The sequence below is a fragment of the Ursus maritimus genome, unplaced genomic scaffold, assembly GCF_017311325.1.
Source record: "Ursus maritimus isolate PB19 unplaced genomic scaffold, ASM1731132v1 scaffold_11, whole genome shotgun sequence".
NCBI lineage: Eukaryota > Metazoa > Chordata > Mammalia > Carnivora > Ursidae > Ursus > Ursus maritimus.
The window spans coordinates 70604513-70622897 of NW_024423453.1; the positions used below are offsets into that span (position 1 = coordinate 70604513).

Genomic DNA, 18385 nt, shown 5'->3' on the forward strand with positions numbered 1-18385 from the left:
CCCCCCCCCCCGGCCTCCCCGCCCTCCGTCCGGCCGCCGCCGCACGGCCGAGGGCCGTTTCCCGCGGGTGGACGAGGAGGGCCCGGCCCGCCCGGCACCTTTGATGACGCGTTCGGTGGTGGAGAGGTGGAGGTTCCTCCCGGACATGGTCCCCTCGGCCTCCTCCCGGCTCCAGGCGACCGCCAGACGTGCGCCTCCGCCTTCGTGTCCAGCAGTGTCAGCTCCCCGGGGCCACTCAGCCCGCCGTGCTCCGGCCCCGGCTCCTCCGGGAGGCCCAGGTACCAGAAGGAGGCGGCCGCGGCAGCCCGGCCTCGAACCTCGCTGACAGGATGCGGGCCCACCGGCCGCTCCCTCCTGAGGAGCCGAGTCGGGAGCGCGGGTGGCTAAGGGAGGCAACCGGGGCCGCCGCGGCTGCTCGCGGCCCGGTCCCGCGTGCGCGCGCGCGCGCTCCCACAGACCGCTCTCCCAACTTCCCGGCGGCCCGCGCGCGCGCCGCCGCCGCCGCCGCGCCAAGGCCCAACGCGCGGCCCCGCTGCCCAGGCCGGCGCGGCCACCTGACCTCGCGCCCCCTCCCCCCGGCAGTCGCCCGCCGCGTCTTTCTCCTTCCTCGCGAGGGCCTGGGCCCGCGCGGCCCCGCTCCGCGCGCTTCCTCTCTCCCTTCCTGCTTCCGACGGTCCGTTTTCCCTTCTCCTCAGCCTGCGCTCCCTGCAGCGGACTCCCCCTGGGCTGCCTGCCGCTGCCCCGGCCCGCAGCACCTACCACCAGCTCCTAGGTCCGGCACGGAAAGCGCCGGCGAAGCAGCGGCCATCTTGTGACCGGGCCGCCGCGACCCGGCAGCAGCTCCCGGGACCGCGAACCTCCTGTCACCCTCACCCTGGGGCCACCTTGCCGGGAGCCCTTGTCTTCCCAGACCCTCCTCACGGCAGCCCTCCCTCCTTTTCTTCTGGTCTTCCGCCCACTCTGTCTCTAGGGAGTCCCTGTCAATCTGACCATGCTCCTTTCCACGGTTACCCTCCCGCTACCATTCACCAAACCCATCGAAGCCCTCAATTTAGTGTTCACATTTGTTGAGTGCAGTTGGTATAGGGAGAAGTACGTTCGTGGCCATGCTAGCTCCAGTCCAGTAGTTGGCGGGCCTCGGATTCCGGGTGGCCTGAGACTTGGCCCCGTGGCCTCCTCACTTCCTCTCCACGTCCAAGAGAAGGGAGAGCAGCCGCTCCAGGGAGCCACTCGGCCAGACCTCCAATGTGCAGGGAACTGACCTTCTTATAAGCCCTGAGTGTCACCTACTCTGCTAGAAGCAACCCCCTCGTCTTCCCCTTTGTTGCAGTGACACAGTACCTGCTTGCCCTGCTCATGCTTACTGTGGAACACAGTGGGCCAGTCTCTAGAGAGTCTTAACAATCTAGCTCATCTCTGGGTTAAAAACTGACCTTTTCCCTTAAATTGTAAGCTTAGAATAGAAACTGTCTTACTGTGACTGTCTTCCCTCACCGAGTATAGCACCTGGCAAAGTCAAAAGTATTTTGAGTTTAGCAATGATAATGTAATATTGAAACTGAGATCCAAAGAAACAGGCAATCCAGTCTTAAGAGTCACTGTGGTGGCCAATAAGTCATATGTGGTTACACACATTTAAATTAAATAGCATTAAAAATTTGAATATTCAGTTCCTGGAGTGCACTAGCCACATTTCAAGTGCTCAGTAACTATCTTACCGGTCCTGGTAGCAGAGGACATTTCCATCATAGCACCAAGTTCTTTTGGACAGCCCCTAGCTAAAAGCCTAATCTCCATGAATATAGGTTTATGTATTGGGAGATCTGGGGATATATATACTGGAGTCATCCCCTGAATTACGCCTTGGAATTTTGACTTAAGGCCATTCGTAGTAACCCCAACAAGGCAGGAGCACTTTGGGAGCTGGATTTATTTTGGTTCTGTTTTCTTGGCTTTTGACATCAGGCTTCCACCCAAGAGAATTGTTCAGATATCCTGAAGAAATTCTAAGTTTAACAGGTAATGAGAACTCCACACTTCTATCAAACAGAGCAAATCTCTAAAGGTCAAAAATAAACTGGTCCCTGCAGCATAATAGATGTTAAAATTCATCTGGAAGAACAGAAACAGGATAGCTAAAAATAAAAATATTAAGCAAACATTGCAAACCAATGTGAAGAGATGGATTTTTCAATAATAATAATAGTAGTGGAAAAATTACCATTTGGATCTCAAGTTGGAACCACTCCATAATGTCTACTTCTCCCCCACCCCCTCACACCTGCTCCCACATGCACGCTCTCTCTTTCTCTCTCAAATAAATAAACTCTTAAAAAAAAGATTTTATTTTTAAGTAATCTCCATAACATCAAAATAAAGTGAACCTTGTTTAAAGAGTTACATGTAAAAACGAAAAAAATCTAGAAGGAAATGAAGAAGTTATCCTACTTGGTTAATTGTAGTAATTCCAGAGCTAATATATCCCCACAGATGCTGATGCTCCCTACCCTCCCGGATCAAACACAACTTAGTTAATTTGGATAAGGACTTCCAAGGCTCAAAAATAATGAAAGCAGGGCGCCTGGGTGGCTCAGTGAGTTAAACGTCGGACTCTTCTTGATTTTGCCTCAGGTCATGATCTCAGGGTGGTGGAATCCAGCCCCACATTGGGCTCTTCACTTGGCAGAGTCTGCTTCTCTCTGTCTCCCTCTGCCCCTCCCCGTGTGCTGTCTCTGTCTCTCTGTCTCTCTCTCTCCCAAATAAATAAATCTTAAAAAAAAAAAAGTAATGAAAGGAATCACAAAAGAATATTGTTTGACTACTTGAAAAAAAAAAATTAAAAGGCACAAAACCAGGAAGATAATTGCATCCCTTAAGTCAGGATAAAAAACTTTCAGAACAGGTATGGGCAAAGGCCATGAACAATGAATTTATAAAAGAATAAAAGGCACTAAACAAAAAATGTTCAACTTCATGAGTAATAAAAAATTCAGATTAAAACAAGATGCCATTTTTCACATAGCAAACTGGAAAACATTTTTAAAAGGTGACACTGTTAGGGAGCACCTGACTGTCTCAGTCTTCAGAGCATGCAGCTCATGATCTTGGGGTTATGAGTTCAAGCCCCATGTTGGGTGTAGAGCTTACTTGAAAAAAAAAAAAAAGTGACACTGTTGGTAGAATTACAAATTAACACAACTTCTCTGGAAAGGGATTTGTCGGTATCAGTCAAAGAAGAGATTAGATATGCCTGATGAAAAGATTGTCTCAACAGCGTTAGTCATCAGGGAAACGCAAACTACGCCATACTGAGATACCACTTCACTAGCTGAAACTAAAGATTCTCAATACCCGGGTGCCTGGCCGGCTCAGTCAGTAGAGCACGTGACTTTTGATCTCAGGGTAATGAGTTCAAGCCCCTTAAAAACAAACAAAAAACAAACAAATAAAATACAGCAGTTAAAAAAGAAAAAAGATTATGCCAAGTGTTGGCAAGAGTGGGAGCAACTGCAACTCTACTTCCTTACTGGTGGGGGCGTAAAATGCTAAAACTACTTTGGAAAACAGTTTGGAAAGTTCTTATAAAGTTAAATATACACCTACACTAGGACCCAGTAATTCTACTCTTACGTATTTTACCTGACGGCATTGATTATCCAAATAGTGAAATACTACTTAGCTAATAAAAGAGAAATAATTACTGGTACAGGCAACCATATGGATGAATCTCAAAAACAGTGTGAACAAAAGAAGCAAGATACAAAATGGTACTATATGATTTCATTTGCACAGGAAAATGGTTACATGAAAAATGATATTGGATGGAGCATTATGTATTATGAAAAACCAACATATTTTTATTTATTTGTTTTTTTAGTAATCTCTACACCCAATGTGGGGCTCCAACTCACGATTCCAAGATCAAGAGTTGCATGAGCAACTTCTGACTGAGCCAGCCAGGTGCCCCAAAAAGCAAACATATTTTAGATTACCAAGTTCCTTGGTATCATCAGAAAAGCCTCAGGAAATAACGAAGAGTGAAAAAGCAAGAATACAATAATGTACGGTATGGACCCCATTTGTTAACAAACAAACGTATACATAAAAAGGCTAGAAGGGAATATTATCATATTTGTACATTCAGTAAACATTAATCAGTTGCCAACTGTGCTGGGCACTGCCCTAGGTGGTAGGATACAGTGATGAACTAAAATGGACACAGTTCAAACCCTCACGGAGCATCCTCTGATGTGGGAAAGAATGTTAACAGTGGCCATCTCTGGGGGTGTGACTGAGAGTGACTTACAAATGAACAATAATTTCTATAGTTTACAAATTTTCTGTGGTGAGAAAGTATTACCTTGTAACTAGGTGAAAATAAAAAAAAGTGCTCCTTTTTTCCCCCAAATCTATCGTCTAGGCCTCTTTCCAGTGTTGTTACCTATTCATTTGGGGGACTTTCTGACATCTCTGATCAAAACCACTCAATGAACAGATCGCTCTAATTAAGCTCCTTCCCAAACAATTTTAAATGAATGAGACTTAACTTTATTGGTAGTAGCGATGCTTTTAGTCATGACTTTAACAGTTCCCAGCAACAATTAGATGTTCTATCTCATTGAGCTTATACACCAATCCACCTGGCCAGGGGCTATGGTATTTTTATCTAACTGGTGAATCTGATTCTCTTTCTTTTTTACTTTCTGCATTGGTCAGGATTGAATAAATATTTGAAATCACCAAGATTGATTTGTAATTGGCATTTCTACTAATCTTTTCAAATCTAGGTTTCCATCTTACAGAGCTTGTGAGATTTGATATATTTCCTTATAAAACTCCCTAAGCACTTCATAAACCTTAATTAATGACCGGCTCTTCCGAGAAATAATTATGAATGCTTTTAATTTAACAAATGCACAGGGAATCCTAGTTTCCATTGTTGTATAAAAGTAACCTGGTTTCAGTTTCTATTTGTATGAAGCCATTAAATACTAAAGTTCTGTGTTAAATGCAGGTTAAGAGAACTATAGAATATTTTTTAAGCTACAGTAAAACGAGTGTTTCTAAAATAGCTAATAGGAAATATATCTTACAGGGCGCTTGGGTGGCTCAGTCAGTTAAGCATCTGCCTTTGGCTCAGGTCATGATCCTAGAGTCCTGGGATCCTGCTTCTCCTTCTCCCTCTGCCCCTCCCCCTGCTTGTGCTCTCTCTCTCTCAAATAAATAAAAAATCTTTTAAAAAAGATATCTTATAGCATATAATTTCTAAATTTATATGAAAAGCACTGCATAATTTTTAAAAGTAATCTCTACACCCAATGTGGGGCTCGAACTCATGACCCAGAGATCAAGAGTTCCATGCTTTGCAGACTGAGCCAGCCAGGCGCCCCAATTAGTAATGGACATCATATACGGTATTATATTTAATTAATATCTTCCTATGAGTACATTTAGTTGATTAAATTACCTTGGCACAGACCCTCCACAGTGTTGAGGTTTAAAAAAATTAATGAATCCAGATAAAAACACAGCCCAAAGCAACATCCTACCAATTTTAATAGCCTGATATCAAGTTAGGAATCTCTTTAGACACTTGTAAGTAAAAAATCCTCATGAAAGTCCTGCTGACTGGTTAAATATATATTTACAGGCTGCTATTCAGGCCTTTTTTGGGGCGGTGTGCAAACCTCTTAGCAGTGTTATCCCTTGATCTTCCTGGGAGACCCCAGTACTATGAGAACTGTGATATGACAAGGAGCCCCAAAGCTGCCATCATTCCCTATTTTGTTTGCATCATTCCGAAGGAGGAGACAATGGTGACAGTCATTACTGGGTACGTAATACAATCATTTAGGAGAAGAGAACTTCATACCTCTCTCACATTCCACAGGTAAGATGCCACGGTGGACGGCACTGGCATTCATCAAGTTGCTTGGGCCAAATATTTAGAAGGGCGGTGGTTGTAGAGGGAGGTACCAGCCCTCATGAGACATATCCTATCAACTGTCGCCCCCTACAGTCCATTTTCCCACACAACAGATCTTTCCAAACAATGTAAATCTGATTTATGTCATTCCTGTGCTTAAAATCCTCAAGCGTTGGGGCGCCTGGGTGGCTCAGCGGTTAAGCGTCTGCCTCGGCTCAGGGCGTGATCCCGCCGTTATGGGATCCCGCCGTTATGGGATCAAGCCCCACATCGAGCCCCACATCGAGCCCCACATCGGGCCCCTCCGCTATGAGCCTGCTTCTTCCTCTCCCACTCCCCCTGCTTGTGTTCCCTCTCTCGCTGGCTGTCTCTATCTCTGTCAAATAAATAAATAAATAAAATCTTTAAAATAAAATAAAATAAAATCCTCAAGCGTCTCTTCCTTTCCCCAAAGTGGCCTGACTCCTGTCTACTCTGAACTCAGCTCAAACGTCTTTCCCTCTGCCCGCTACAGTTCAGACATGGTAGCCTTGTTTAAACTGTGTATACTAGATGTAGTGCTCACTGGCCTCAGAGACCAAGCTCATTTCTGTCCCAGAGCTCTCGCATTCGCCATCTCTTTCGCTTGGAACATTCTCACAAAGCTGCCTCCTCACTACTTATGGCCAGCTCAGATGCCATCTCCTCTGATCACAGAACCAGTTAAAGCTGCGACACCCCACCACTCTCTCCCTCAATACCCTACTTGATCTGTAGCACTTGTTTCTTCGTGTCGACCCTTACTCCTTAAGGGGGGCATCTTTGTCTGTCCTCCTCACTGCCATGTCACTGCCGTGCCTAGCCCAAAGCTGGAGCTCGGTAATTTGTTGAATGATTGAATATCTTACTCTTGTCTGAAGCAAAAGTTATTAATCTGTGGTGCAAGGGTTTCAAATCATCCCCTCCTCCTCTTGCTCCTATAAATAAAATTAAGCTTTTGAGTATACTTACACGCACTTTGGGGTGTGTGTGTGAGAAATGTTGGGAAAGCATATATTTTCAGATTCTGAAAGGAATCCAAACAATGGAATATTAATTACCACTGGTGTAAAGTTTTGTAAAGCACTGTCTTATACATTTTGTTCTCATTACATTTATGGAGATAGGATAGAAATGACAATCTCCACCTCGTAGATAAAGGCATTGAGGTGCAGTTCGCATAGCCGGTCAGTAACGGAATTGACACAAATCCATTCATTTGGCCTGAAGATCTTGTGCTCCTTCAGGTGAAGACAAAGAATCCAGAGCCACGGGCGAGTAGTTTTGTATTCATTCTTGCTCATCTCCATTTGCTTCAAAAACCACTAAACTTAACACTTTTCTAAGGACTTCCTTATGTAAACAAGCATATAAGGGCTGCATGAAGATTTTCAATGAAAAATTATTACCATCAGCTAGATCGAGGCAGTTTTCAAGCAAAATTTTAATGTATGAACCAAAGAATGGAAAATAGTTTTGTCAGGCTAAGTGGAGCGTCATTAGAAAAATCGGATTGCAAGAATACAACAAACCTTGAAACCAAATGAAAACAGTGTTGAGATCTCTAGTGTTTAGATTTTCTCTACCCTTTTAATTAGGATACACAATGGAACCACCTGTACTGAAAAATCAATTGAATCTAATTTTTTTTAAAAAATCAGCTTTTCTAGGGGCGCCTGGCTGGCTCAGTCGGTAGAGCGACTCTTGATCTCAGGGTGGTGAGTTCAAACCCCACGTCAGGCATGGAGCCTACTTTAAAAAGAAAAAAAAAATCAGTTTTTCCATAAAAGAAAAATCTAAATTTAATCTCTTTTCTGCTCACACAATTTTCAAGAGAAGGTGGGGGGGGGGGGTGGAAACTACATTAGCTGGAGAATTACTACAAAATGTTTAAACCATGCAAATTTGGTAGCCTAAGAGATTTCTTCTCAGGCGCCCTGTCTATAGGATACAACCAGACGCTGGCTTCAAAAGAGCTTGTTTTATTAACCTCAAGAAGTTATAGGAAACATGCCACTTGAAAGAATTTCCTATTCTGGAAGGATACACTAGATCAAAGGGACTTTGTTTCCCCCTCCTCACTAGCATCTATAATTAAAGACCTAAACCTTATTTTAAGCAAACAACAAAATGTCTCTATTGAATTAACTATTTTCCTTTCCCTTAAAACCCACAGGGTTAACATCATGTTTGGAAGGAATTTCCACTTAACTGGCTTGGGTGGCATTCTTACATTTTGCTGCATTGAAAATGTTAGCCAACCAGTGCATGCGTTCTTTCCCCTGGGACCTGCCACCCTCCGTGTCCAGTCCCTGCCTCCTGGGCAGCCCCGTGCACCAGCAGGCGGACCGTGGGCTCAGCCCCAGTGCAGCACAGGCCTCAGGCAGCAGGACAAGCCCACCTTCCATGCTGGCAGTCGTGCAAGGGAGAAGGGCAAATTCAGCAGCAGCACAGCGGTAGCAGACAGCAACAACCCGATTTTCCGCAGCGAGGGCCAGGGCAAGTTTAGCTCCGGGGTTTGAGAGCGCTCACCCGGGCAGCTGCAGGGCCTGCCTTACAGCCGTGGGCAGTGGACACCAACGGAGACGGTACCGTGGCAGACTGTGACAATGACGGGGTCAGCATCTTTTGCCCTGAGGGCACGTTAAAGACCAAGACTGGAGCTGGCCACTGCATGGGCCCCCAGAGTGGCCACATCGCTGTGGTCTGCACCTTCCAGCCCGATGGCACTTGGTAGGGCCCCACTCTGTGGCTTCAACAAGAGTGCGATTGCAGTGAAGGATTTCCACCATCATTCCGTGAAGGTGTCCTGTGCCAGTGGAGGGTTCCTTTTCAAGTTTACTCTCATGCGAGTGGCTGTGGAGTCCAGAGGAATTGTGGCTGACTGAGGCACTAGCTGCGTGCAGATATCCGACAGCTCTGGCTCCTTCCTATGCTATACCAACAGTCTGCAGAACGAGGTAGGGCCCAGAGGGACTGGCACTGGCCATGGGTGGTGGCTGATAACCAGAGATCGAAGACCGGTAACTGCCCAGGGCCCTGCCTGGCTCACAGAGGCACGGATGTAAGGGTGATCAGTGAAGAGGGTCTGGCCAGGACGTGGGGTCAGACCTGGCGGCACTGAATGTGGGCTGCGGGCATGCCTGCTGCCTTCACTCTCCCCCTCCCAACGCCAGGGCTGCAATTTTTGTATCCGATTCTTGCTTTGGTCACTGAGTGGGCCTGGACTGTGGTCCGAGGACCCGCGCAGAGCTTCCCCTAACCCCATCTCTCCCGCCAGCCCAGGGCCAGTCTGCCTCTTACTCTAGGGCTTAAGTCCCTCCAGTCGTCCTCCTACCACTCCATACACACTGACAGAGATGGCAATACCCCACTTCTCATATTAAATGTGTACACACCCACAAAGCCAAATGCAGGACAATACATATTTTAAGAGTACATTTCATATTTACCATTACTTCATCAAAAGAGGTCTTGTCAGGGGTCGCCACTAGGAATTGCCTGATGAACTTTCTATGACGTGTGTAATATCTGTAAAAACCCATATGGATTATTGCCTGAGTTTATTCTTTGTGTTCCAAAAAACTATAAGCAAACCACAGGGAAAAAAAAATCCAGATCCCAGTGGATCTGCCTTTTGACTTTTTGACTGCCGGGGTCAGAACACTTGATTTCAGCTCAAGTCATGATCTCAGTGTCCTGGGGTTGATCCCCAAGTCAGGCTCCACACTCAGCAGGGCGTCTGCTTGTCCCTCTCCCTCTGCCCCTCCCCCTGCTTATACTCCCTCTCAGATTAGTAAAATCTTTTATTTTTTTTTTAATTTTTAAGGGTTTTTTAATCTATTTATTTGAGAGATAGAGAATGAGCAAGTGAGAGAACACAAGCTGGAGGAGGCACAGAGAGAGAGGGAGAAACAGGCTTCTTGCTGAGCAGGGAGCCCGATGTGGGGCTCGATCCCAGAACCCTGGGATCATGACCTGAGCCGAAGGCAGTCGCTTAACCGACTGAGCCACCCAGGCGTCCCTAGTAAAATCTTTTAAAAGTAATAATAACATACACGAGCATTAGGATGGGACGCCTTGCTGACTCAGTTGGTGGAGCATGTGACTCTTGATCTTGGGGTCGTGGGTTTGACCCCATGGTGGGTGTAGAGATTACTTACAAATAAAATCTTAAAAGAAAAAAAAAACTGAACATGTTATTTTCCCACAAATCAAAAGCCCGTTGTCCATGTCTTTATTATTTCTTGAAAGGGGTTTTGCTCAAATCAGATCTCAGCATCATTGAATGATAAGTCTGCTTTTTGAAGCAAGGTGATAGGAGAAGGGCATTCACCTTCCACCAAAACGTCCTAAGTGGCCCACCTGGTTACGAGCATTACAAAGAATGGGCTAAGATCTTAGTCTTAACCTCCTGAAGGACTTGTTTACTTTGCTTAGCTCTGTTCTACATGCGCCACAAATTCAACTCTCAAACTTGCTTCCAAATGAAGGAGGACCAGGGGCACCCGGTTGGCTCAGCAGTCGTGAGTTTGAGCCCCACATTGGGCAGAGATTACTTTAAACAATGAAATCTTAAGTAAAGGAGAGCCAGGTAGCCAGCCATAAGCAAAACCAACACCAAAGACAGAAAAACCCCACTCAAACAGTTGCCAGTGGCAAAGGATTGTTTTCGCAGACCTTTGAGGCATTTCATTTGCTTTTCTTCATTCATTCCTCCTGGGCGGCAGGTGCTGAAATCCCAGCAAGAAGCCAGATACGGCCTCCATCCAGGAGGAACTCAGCGTATGAAGGCAGATTACTGCGCAAGTCCGGGACCTGACGGTCGGGCAGGGAGGTGCCGACGCCAGCCCGGGGAGGCTCTTCACGGGCGGCACGCGCCAGAGAACCGGCTGACAGTCGTTCTGGGAACTCCGGCGGATGGTAGCCCCACACAGCAGCTAGTTAACGCACTTTAGAAGACCGGTATGAGCTACTTGACATACTCTTCTTGAGTTCTAAATAACGGAAGGACTGAGCGGAAAAGCATTTGGGAATCGCTAGAGTAGTGATAAGATCACATCAATTCCTTTCCCTTACTGCTCATTTTTGTTGTGGAAGAAAAGCAACTGACCCCTGGCCCTGGGACTAAATCGAACTAAGAACAGGTTTAAAACTTTAGGTCTCCTGACAGGATTTCCCCCTGTAAGACATACAGGAGATGTGGTTCAAAGGAACGGAGCATACTCCACGAGTTTCATTCAGGGAGAACAGCGTGATAGGTTCTTGCAGTGTGCAACATCACCGACTGTGTGTGTGTGTGTGTGTGTGTGTGTAAATCATTTTCTTTTCATTTTTTAAAAAAGATTTATTTTTAAGTAATCTCTACCCCCAACGTGGGGCTCAAACCCACAACCCTGAGATGAAGAGTCGCATGCTCCAACAACTGAGCCAGCCAGGTGCCCCTACGTCATTTTAAAGTGAGCAGGTTATGATATGGAAGGCTCCGCCTAAAATCCCCTCTCCGACAGCAGGAAAACAGCTTTAGACGTCAGTGTGACACTATCGCCACCTTGTGTTCCCCAGGCTCCATTACACCCGCATTCCTGTAAAAGATCACACTTGGGATTCAGCAATACAGAATATAGCTTTATTTATAGAATCTTACAAATAAAACATTTACCGTCCACATAAGTTATTTTCTTTTCTAACTGATCCTCATAACACCTGAGTTATTTAAAAAAAATACTGTGATGGAACTGCAGAACTGTAAAAGGAAAGATGAACAACAAAATCTAACCTCTCTCTTTTGCAAAACTCAAACAGCTTTTTGTTTTTAAGCAGACTTCCAGAATACTACCATCTCTTTGGAAGAGGACTTACTAAAGACAGGTCCTAGGATACCCAAACAGAGATGCCTTCTCTTTTAAACCCAGGGTGAAGGACCAACGAGGGAAAGCCCCACACTAGACACAAAAGATACTAACCGCCTCTGGGGGCAAGGACAGAAGGCAACCTGCCCACCAGGGCAAGAGTAAAAAGCAGCGGAACCCCCGCTCCTGGGTCACTGCTCTTGCACGTGACCTATGCTTTCCTCGTTAAGGTTAGGAGCTGGTCGCCTGGGGAAAGATGTGGAAGACGCTAATGCCAGGGGTGAGCAAGTTCTCAAAACTTGCTACGCCTCAGACTTCTAATATGTACCAGTGCTTAAAACAGCAAATCCAATACTGAAAAGCCAAAAGGGAATCGCCACATGTTCAATGCATGAGGCCAATCTGCCGCCAGTGGCAACAGACACTCAGTTGTACTACTCGCGTGCCTCCACCCCAACCAAGTTCCAGCCGGGACTGGCCTGTGGACCAATTACGGTTTAAAGAGAATTTCCCTTTGAGGCAGCTGTCTATGAAAGGAAAGTTCTTAAGTCAATACAGGTGTGCATGAAAAGGGACAGCACCCTAGTACTCCATACTTTAATTTGATAACAATTACATTTTCAAGCTCTTCTCCTAAAGCTAGGACCCACTAACTCTAACTTAGTATTCTACTCTAAGAATGGTATTGGAAGGAATGGCAGGTCTACAGGGAATGCTAAAATTATAAATTTCACATAGCCATGTGAATCAGGGAAAGAGAAGTCTCGGTAAAGTCTCAAGGTTCGAGTGTTATTTGCTACTAGCTCCCGAAAGCAATGTCAGACACTGAGAAAAATAAAACAGAAAAGACAAAGAACTGTTTTAAAACAGTAACGACAATAAAAATAATGATAATATAAAAAGTTAGATTCCAACATTCAAGGAATTGGTTCTTTGGTAAAATTGGACCATAATCCTATCAGGAGTCAGTCCTGATATTTACTCTAGAATCTTGAGAACTCAAGTTTTCCTTCTTCTCAGCCCATTCTCAAATCCATCCAAGTCAACAGGCAAGAGAAGGAGAAAAACTTATGAAGCATCGCCAGCAGTTTTCCTGCTCATACTCTTTTCAAGACTATTCCTGGTTTGAGGGCCATTTCCCAAGAAGAAAAAAAAAAACCCAAAACACAAAATAGACATGGCTTTTAATTACTGTACAGTGGAAAGTCTTCCTGTGTGAGAACAGAAAAACTCACAGGTGTTGGCCATGACCAGCACTCGTCGGTCACGCACACAAATCAGCTAGTGAACATAGCCCCTGGGCTGCAACTGTGGGCACCACGAAGAAAGGCTTCTGGAGAGACTGGCTCCCCAAAGTGGCTAAAGAATCTCACATTATCAATATGATAATAATAAATCAATTCACCTAGTGAACCTGGAGATGAGCTCCCCTGAAGCCAGCGTTCTGAGGAGAGGGCTCCACAGTGCCTGGGGCTGGCCTACGGTCTCACAGCCAAGTCTATCAACCCAGCCTCTGAAGTGGGTCAGAGCAACTAATGGTCAATTCAGTACAGGATTCGCCCTTTCTCACTTGGGGTGAGGGAGGAAGGGGAACCTAAAACCCACTCAGCGTCTCATCAGGAAGCCCCTGTTCAGCAAGCACTGCAGTGCCCATCTTCCATCTCAGACTTCCATCACTCGTACTTTTGTTTATGCAATTAATTCCTACACTGCACCTGCACTGAGTCCGTTTCCGACCACCTGTGCCTAAGAAGGGCCTGAACCGCACCGAACTCTGCGAGGAAGTGCGCCACTTTGCGGCAGAAGTGCTGGCCGGGGGGGGGGGGGGGGATTTGTGCAGTCTCCCCTCTGATACGAGACTGTAAATGTGCTTCTAGGGACGCAGATAAAAAGTCTCTCGGGAGATGGGAGAGGGGAGGAAGGGGAGGTGGAAATCACAGCAAAACCGACTGATTTCTTGCAGGTCTCCATTCTCCGCCTTCCGTTCTGTCAGTGTGAATGTGAAAGAAGGGGAGGTGGTCCAGGCAACTGACCGTGTAGAGTGAGCAGTCCACCGGCGGGGACCGCCGGCTCACACGTGAGGCCACCACACACCAGCTGCAGCCACATCATCATCCAGCACTTCTACCCCCCGCCCCCCCAGGGTGATCCTCACCGCCTCTCCTGCCCTACAGATGTGTTCCAACTTTCAGTTCTCTTTGAGAAAACAGGCAACTGGACAGACTTTGAAAAAATAGGAGGGATTCTTGTTTCCTGTACTTTTTCTCTGGAAAAATAGGTGAATTTATTTCAAAATGGGTCATCCTGAGGTCCAGGACACACATTTAGATTCATGGGTCCTGAAACAACAGACTCACCTCCTGATACTGCTAGCCAAGTCATGGCACCGGCAGTATTTTTGCATTGTAGGGCAAGGACGCAAAATCTCTCGGTGCTGGTTTAAAGAGAAAGAGGCCAGGGTAGCCAGAGAAGAAGTGAGGCTTGCCCGCTAAGGAAGCCGCATTGCAGTTGCAGGGTTACTCTGAGAAAGAAGGGGGACGGGAGGGAGGCACTACCTAGAGCCTGGTTGCCAGGACAGCTTATTCCTAGGACAGAGCGTGTGTAAAAACAGCTGACATCTGAATGCAGTACAGTCCATGTCACAGTTTTTAATACAACCGCCTCTTCGGAGGTGCGTCGTGGGTGTCGAGTCCTCGGGCCAGGGACCAGGCGGCGGAGGGCCAACTTCCAATCCCGCCGGCTCCTGGCAGGGCCCTACCCAATCTGGATCTGTCCTGAATACATAGTGAGGACCAGCATGATGGTGAAGCCAGTCAAGAGGCCCAGGTTCTGGATGACAAAGGGGATCAAGACACTGCCGTTCCTTTCATCCTCTTGGCACACCTCATTCATCTCAGGGAACTGAGAAAGAGGAGAAAAACCAGACAGCTGCAATTCCTTTTTCAACCTGGGCAGTGTAGGACACTTCAGTGAGAGAGACGGGTCACACTGAATCATCATTATAACACCTAGCCCTAAGCACATTTATTTTATTTTTTTTAATTAATTAATTTATTTTTTAAATGTTTTTTTATTACATTATGTTAGTCGCCATACAGTACATCCCCGGTTTCCGATGTAAGGCTCGATGATTCATTAGTTGTGTATAACACCCAGTGCACCATGCAATACGTGCCCTCCTTACTACCCATCACCAGCCTATCCCATTCCCCCACCCCCCTCCCCTCTAAGGCCCTCAGTTTGTTTCTCAGAGTCCATAGTCTCTCATGCTTCACTCCCCCTTCTGATTACCCCCCTTTCTTTATCCCTTTCTTCCCCTACCGATCTTCCTAGTTCTTATGTTCCATAGATGAGAGAAATCATATGATAGTTGTCCTAAGCACATTTAGATTAGAACTTGAACACAATAATCACCGTATAATATAGGGTTACAACGTAATGGTATAGATCATTATGCTATAATCGTTCTAGAGAGACAATATAATTAACATATATGTATATTAGACAGAACTCGTTCACAATGACAATCAGCAGCAATAGCCTTACCAGCTGTGGTCCAAGGTGGCTACGGGTACTTTTCAACTAAGAGAGGTAAACAAGTATTTATCCGTGCACGGAGCCCTGGATAGGTGTAGATGCTAGCTAAAAATAACTGCTCTGATAAAAATCAACTGTTTTTTTGTGGACTTGAAAAACACTTCAGAAGATTTTTTTGTTGTTGTTACCAAAACGCCGCTGCCCTGTCTTTGGGAAATGAGCCACTATGTAGGAGCCAGAGCCTGGAGCTAAGACATCGCTGTGACTCAAGCCCAGCTGCGGGCCAGCAAGGTGGATGACCATGAGCACAGCTCCGAATTCGAGTAATGCAAGCAGAAGACTACCCTCACCCTGGGAGCACTCCCCCACAGGAGGAGAGAATCTAAAATGTTTCCAGGGAGTGAGGAGGGGTCATGGTGGTCAGCACTCTCACCATTGCATCAAAAGTATTATTTCCAAAGGATACGGGAGATCATTCCTGTGAACATGCCAGAGAACATGTCATGCCAACAAACAAGAAAAGAAATCACCCTGTTCTTCAAAAGATGTAACCAATCGGGTGTTTCATTAGCCAACTTGAAGCTACGTAGAAGGGTTACACGAAACGTTAGCAGGTATGAGACCACGAGCGCTGCCAGATGCCGCCGAGAACAGCAACACCTGTTACAAGCCTCAAACCTCAATGCATCCTTTTTGAGCCAGCAATTCGAGTTCTGGATAAGCTACATCCTCTCACCAAATCATACTGCCATTGAAAAGGATGCTTCTAAAGAGTATGCAACATGAAAAATGTCTAGGATATATTAAGTAAAAAAGGAGATCTAAACATAAAATTGTATATTCAACGTTCGTTTCCTTTCCCTCCTTCCTTCTCTTTATACGCATCTATCCTGTAATACTGAAGTATTTAAGGGAGGACTTTGGAGAGCTGAGGTTAATCCTTTTCTTTAATAACACATGCTGGTAAGTTTTTTGTCCTTTAAAATCTAATGTCCTCTTAAAAAGCACTGAACTGGGGGATGCCTCAGTGGCTCAGATGGTTAAGTGTCTGCCTTTGGTTCAGGTCATGATCTCCAGGTCCTGGGTTTGAGCCCTGAGTGGGGCTCCCGGCATAGCGGGGAGTCTGCTTTTCCTTCTCCCTCTGCCTCTCTCCCCTACTCATGCTCTCTCTCTTGCTCTGTCTCAAATGAAAAAAAAAAAAAAAAAGAGCAATCTTTTAAAAAAGCACTGAACTATACACTTAAATACATGAATTGTGTGGTATGTGATTCCTCAATAAAGCTGTTATTAAAAACAAACTAACTCATGTCCTCTCAGTTCCTCCCGTTCAATGAATAACCCAGTCCCACTTTGCCTACATGGCATGAACTGTGGGAGACTTACCATATCAGCCAGAGCAATATACAAGAACATTCCTCCAGCCAGTGCAAAGATCCAGTTGGCAGAGAAGTGGCTGCCAGCCAGGATGCCAAAGGCCAGGCCCACGTAACAGCAGCAGGCAGAAAGGAAGTTGAAGAAGAGAGCCTGCTGGATACTCATCCCGGCGTTGAGCAGGATGACAAAGTCTCCTAAGGCGGGACAACAAGAGGGAAGGGCGTGGAAGAGTTACGCGAGTCACAGACAGAAAACATCGCAAGGACAAACTGCTTCCACTACGCACAACCTCTGGGTGAACAATCGGGACAGCCTCAGACCTGAGATCACAATGACAAGTCTAAGGCTCCCTTCCTCTTTACGTCTAGGAGCTGTCTCATGTACAAAACTAGCCCTGAATTTCCAGCCTGAGGCTGAAAATAACGCACAAGATTTTCAACGCAGATAAGCCACTAGCAATAGCCTCACTGCTCTTTTGATGGATGATGAAATAGAAGGAGCTTCTTTCCTCACAACTACACTGAATGGTATTTTCAGGAAACAGAAGTGAGACTGAGAGAAGTTAAATAATTTGCCCAAAGTCACAAGCCAGTAAATAGGCAAAGCCAGGACTTGACCTTGAGTCTCTCGGCCTCGGCAGTCTGGGCCTTTCACACTCTTGCTCTGATAAAACTAAGGACCTCCTAACTCCTGGTTCGTCTACTTCTTCCACCCACCTGACCTCTAACAGACATCTCAACTTTTGGAAGATTAATAGGATGTAAGAGATAACCTTAAAAAAAAAAAGGGAGAGAGAGAGAACCTATACTGAACACTTAGAATACTGTATGGCACATAGCAAGTCCTTTTCAGTTTTTGTTCCTTTAATTCTCATGAAAAAGCTACGAAGCATTATTATTAACCCCATTTTAGAGGTGAGGAAACTGAGCCACAGGATATGGGGCTACAGGGAAACACCCCTATGAAAATCTCCATCATTCCCGGGGTGCTTAGATGGCTCAGTTGGTTAAGCGACCAACTCCTGATTTTGGCTCAGGTCATGATCTCGGGGTCCTGGGATCCAGCCCCGTGTTGAGCTCTGCTTATCTCCCTCTCCCTCTCTCTCTGCTCCCCCACCCCCAGCACTCTCTTTCTAAAATAAATAAATAAAATCTTAAAAAATCTCCATCATTTTCAATGATCAATTTTAATTATTAATTCAACTGTTAAGAATTAGTGGTTAGATTTCACAGAGCACACAGAATGTGTTAATCACAATAACATTCTGAAGTCTGGGGGGGGAGGGGGTCAGGCGTAGGAAGGGGTTGTGCCAACAACCAAGGCAGCGTAGGTGGACCGGGGATGGCGCAGTGCCAGCACACTTACCCAGCTCATGTGGGAACTCCTCACAGAGAATGGCCACTGAGGTACTGATGCCTTGGAAAACAGACACGGTGAAGGAGGCACCGATAGCCAAGCCATCGATGAAATTGTGGAGGCCGTCACTCAGGGTAATCATCCAGGCCAGAGTGCCGATATGAGAGTAGCGGACGCCTTTCAGCCAGTAACAGGCACTCTGGGAAGCCTGCAGGTCCTACAAGAGAGTTCACCGCCATGGCCCCCAAGTCAAAGAGTGGAGGATGGACCTTCAAGGTAGACCTGAGCCATCAAGGCCCCTACCAGTTAAAGGCTCCCACCC

At 46.1% G+C, this 18385-nt stretch overlaps 2 protein-coding genes and 1 long non-coding RNA gene across 7 annotated transcripts in view; 1 reads left to right on the top strand and 2 right to left on the bottom strand.

Moving 5' to 3' along the window:
• Positions 1-446, bottom strand: part of PPP3CC (protein phosphatase 3 catalytic subunit gamma) — a 101704-nt gene extending 101258 nt beyond the window's left edge. The window contains exon 1 of one of the 2 annotated variants that reach the window (XM_040626540.1): positions 99-446. In XM_040626540.1, coding sequence (XP_040482474.1) covers positions 99-147 — 49 coding nt within the window. In that variant the 5' untranslated portion in view covers positions 148-446. The remainder of the gene's footprint in view (positions 1-98) is intronic. The other variant, XM_040626539.1, reaches the window with a different exon arrangement.
• LOC121101893 lies at positions 139-2852 on the top strand. Its single transcript, XR_005833939.1, has 2 exons — positions 139-278; positions 696-2852. It is a non-coding gene; the product is annotated as an uncharacterized LOC121101893 (long non-coding RNA).
• Positions 2853-11551: 8699 nt separating this feature from the next.
• Positions 11552-18385, bottom strand: part of SLC39A14 (solute carrier family 39 member 14) — a 45474-nt gene continuing 38640 nt past the window's right edge. For all 4 annotated transcript variants that reach the window (XM_008702082.2, XM_040626541.1, XM_008702084.2 and 1 more), the window contains exons 7-9: positions 18073-18280; positions 16717-16901; positions 11552-14697 (exon numbers count right to left, since the gene is read on the bottom strand). In XM_008702082.2, coding sequence (XP_008700304.1) covers positions 14551-14697; positions 16717-16901; positions 18073-18280 — 540 coding nt within the window. In that variant the 3' untranslated portion in view covers positions 11552-14550. The remainder of the gene's footprint in view (positions 14698-16716; positions 16902-18072; positions 18281-18385) is intronic.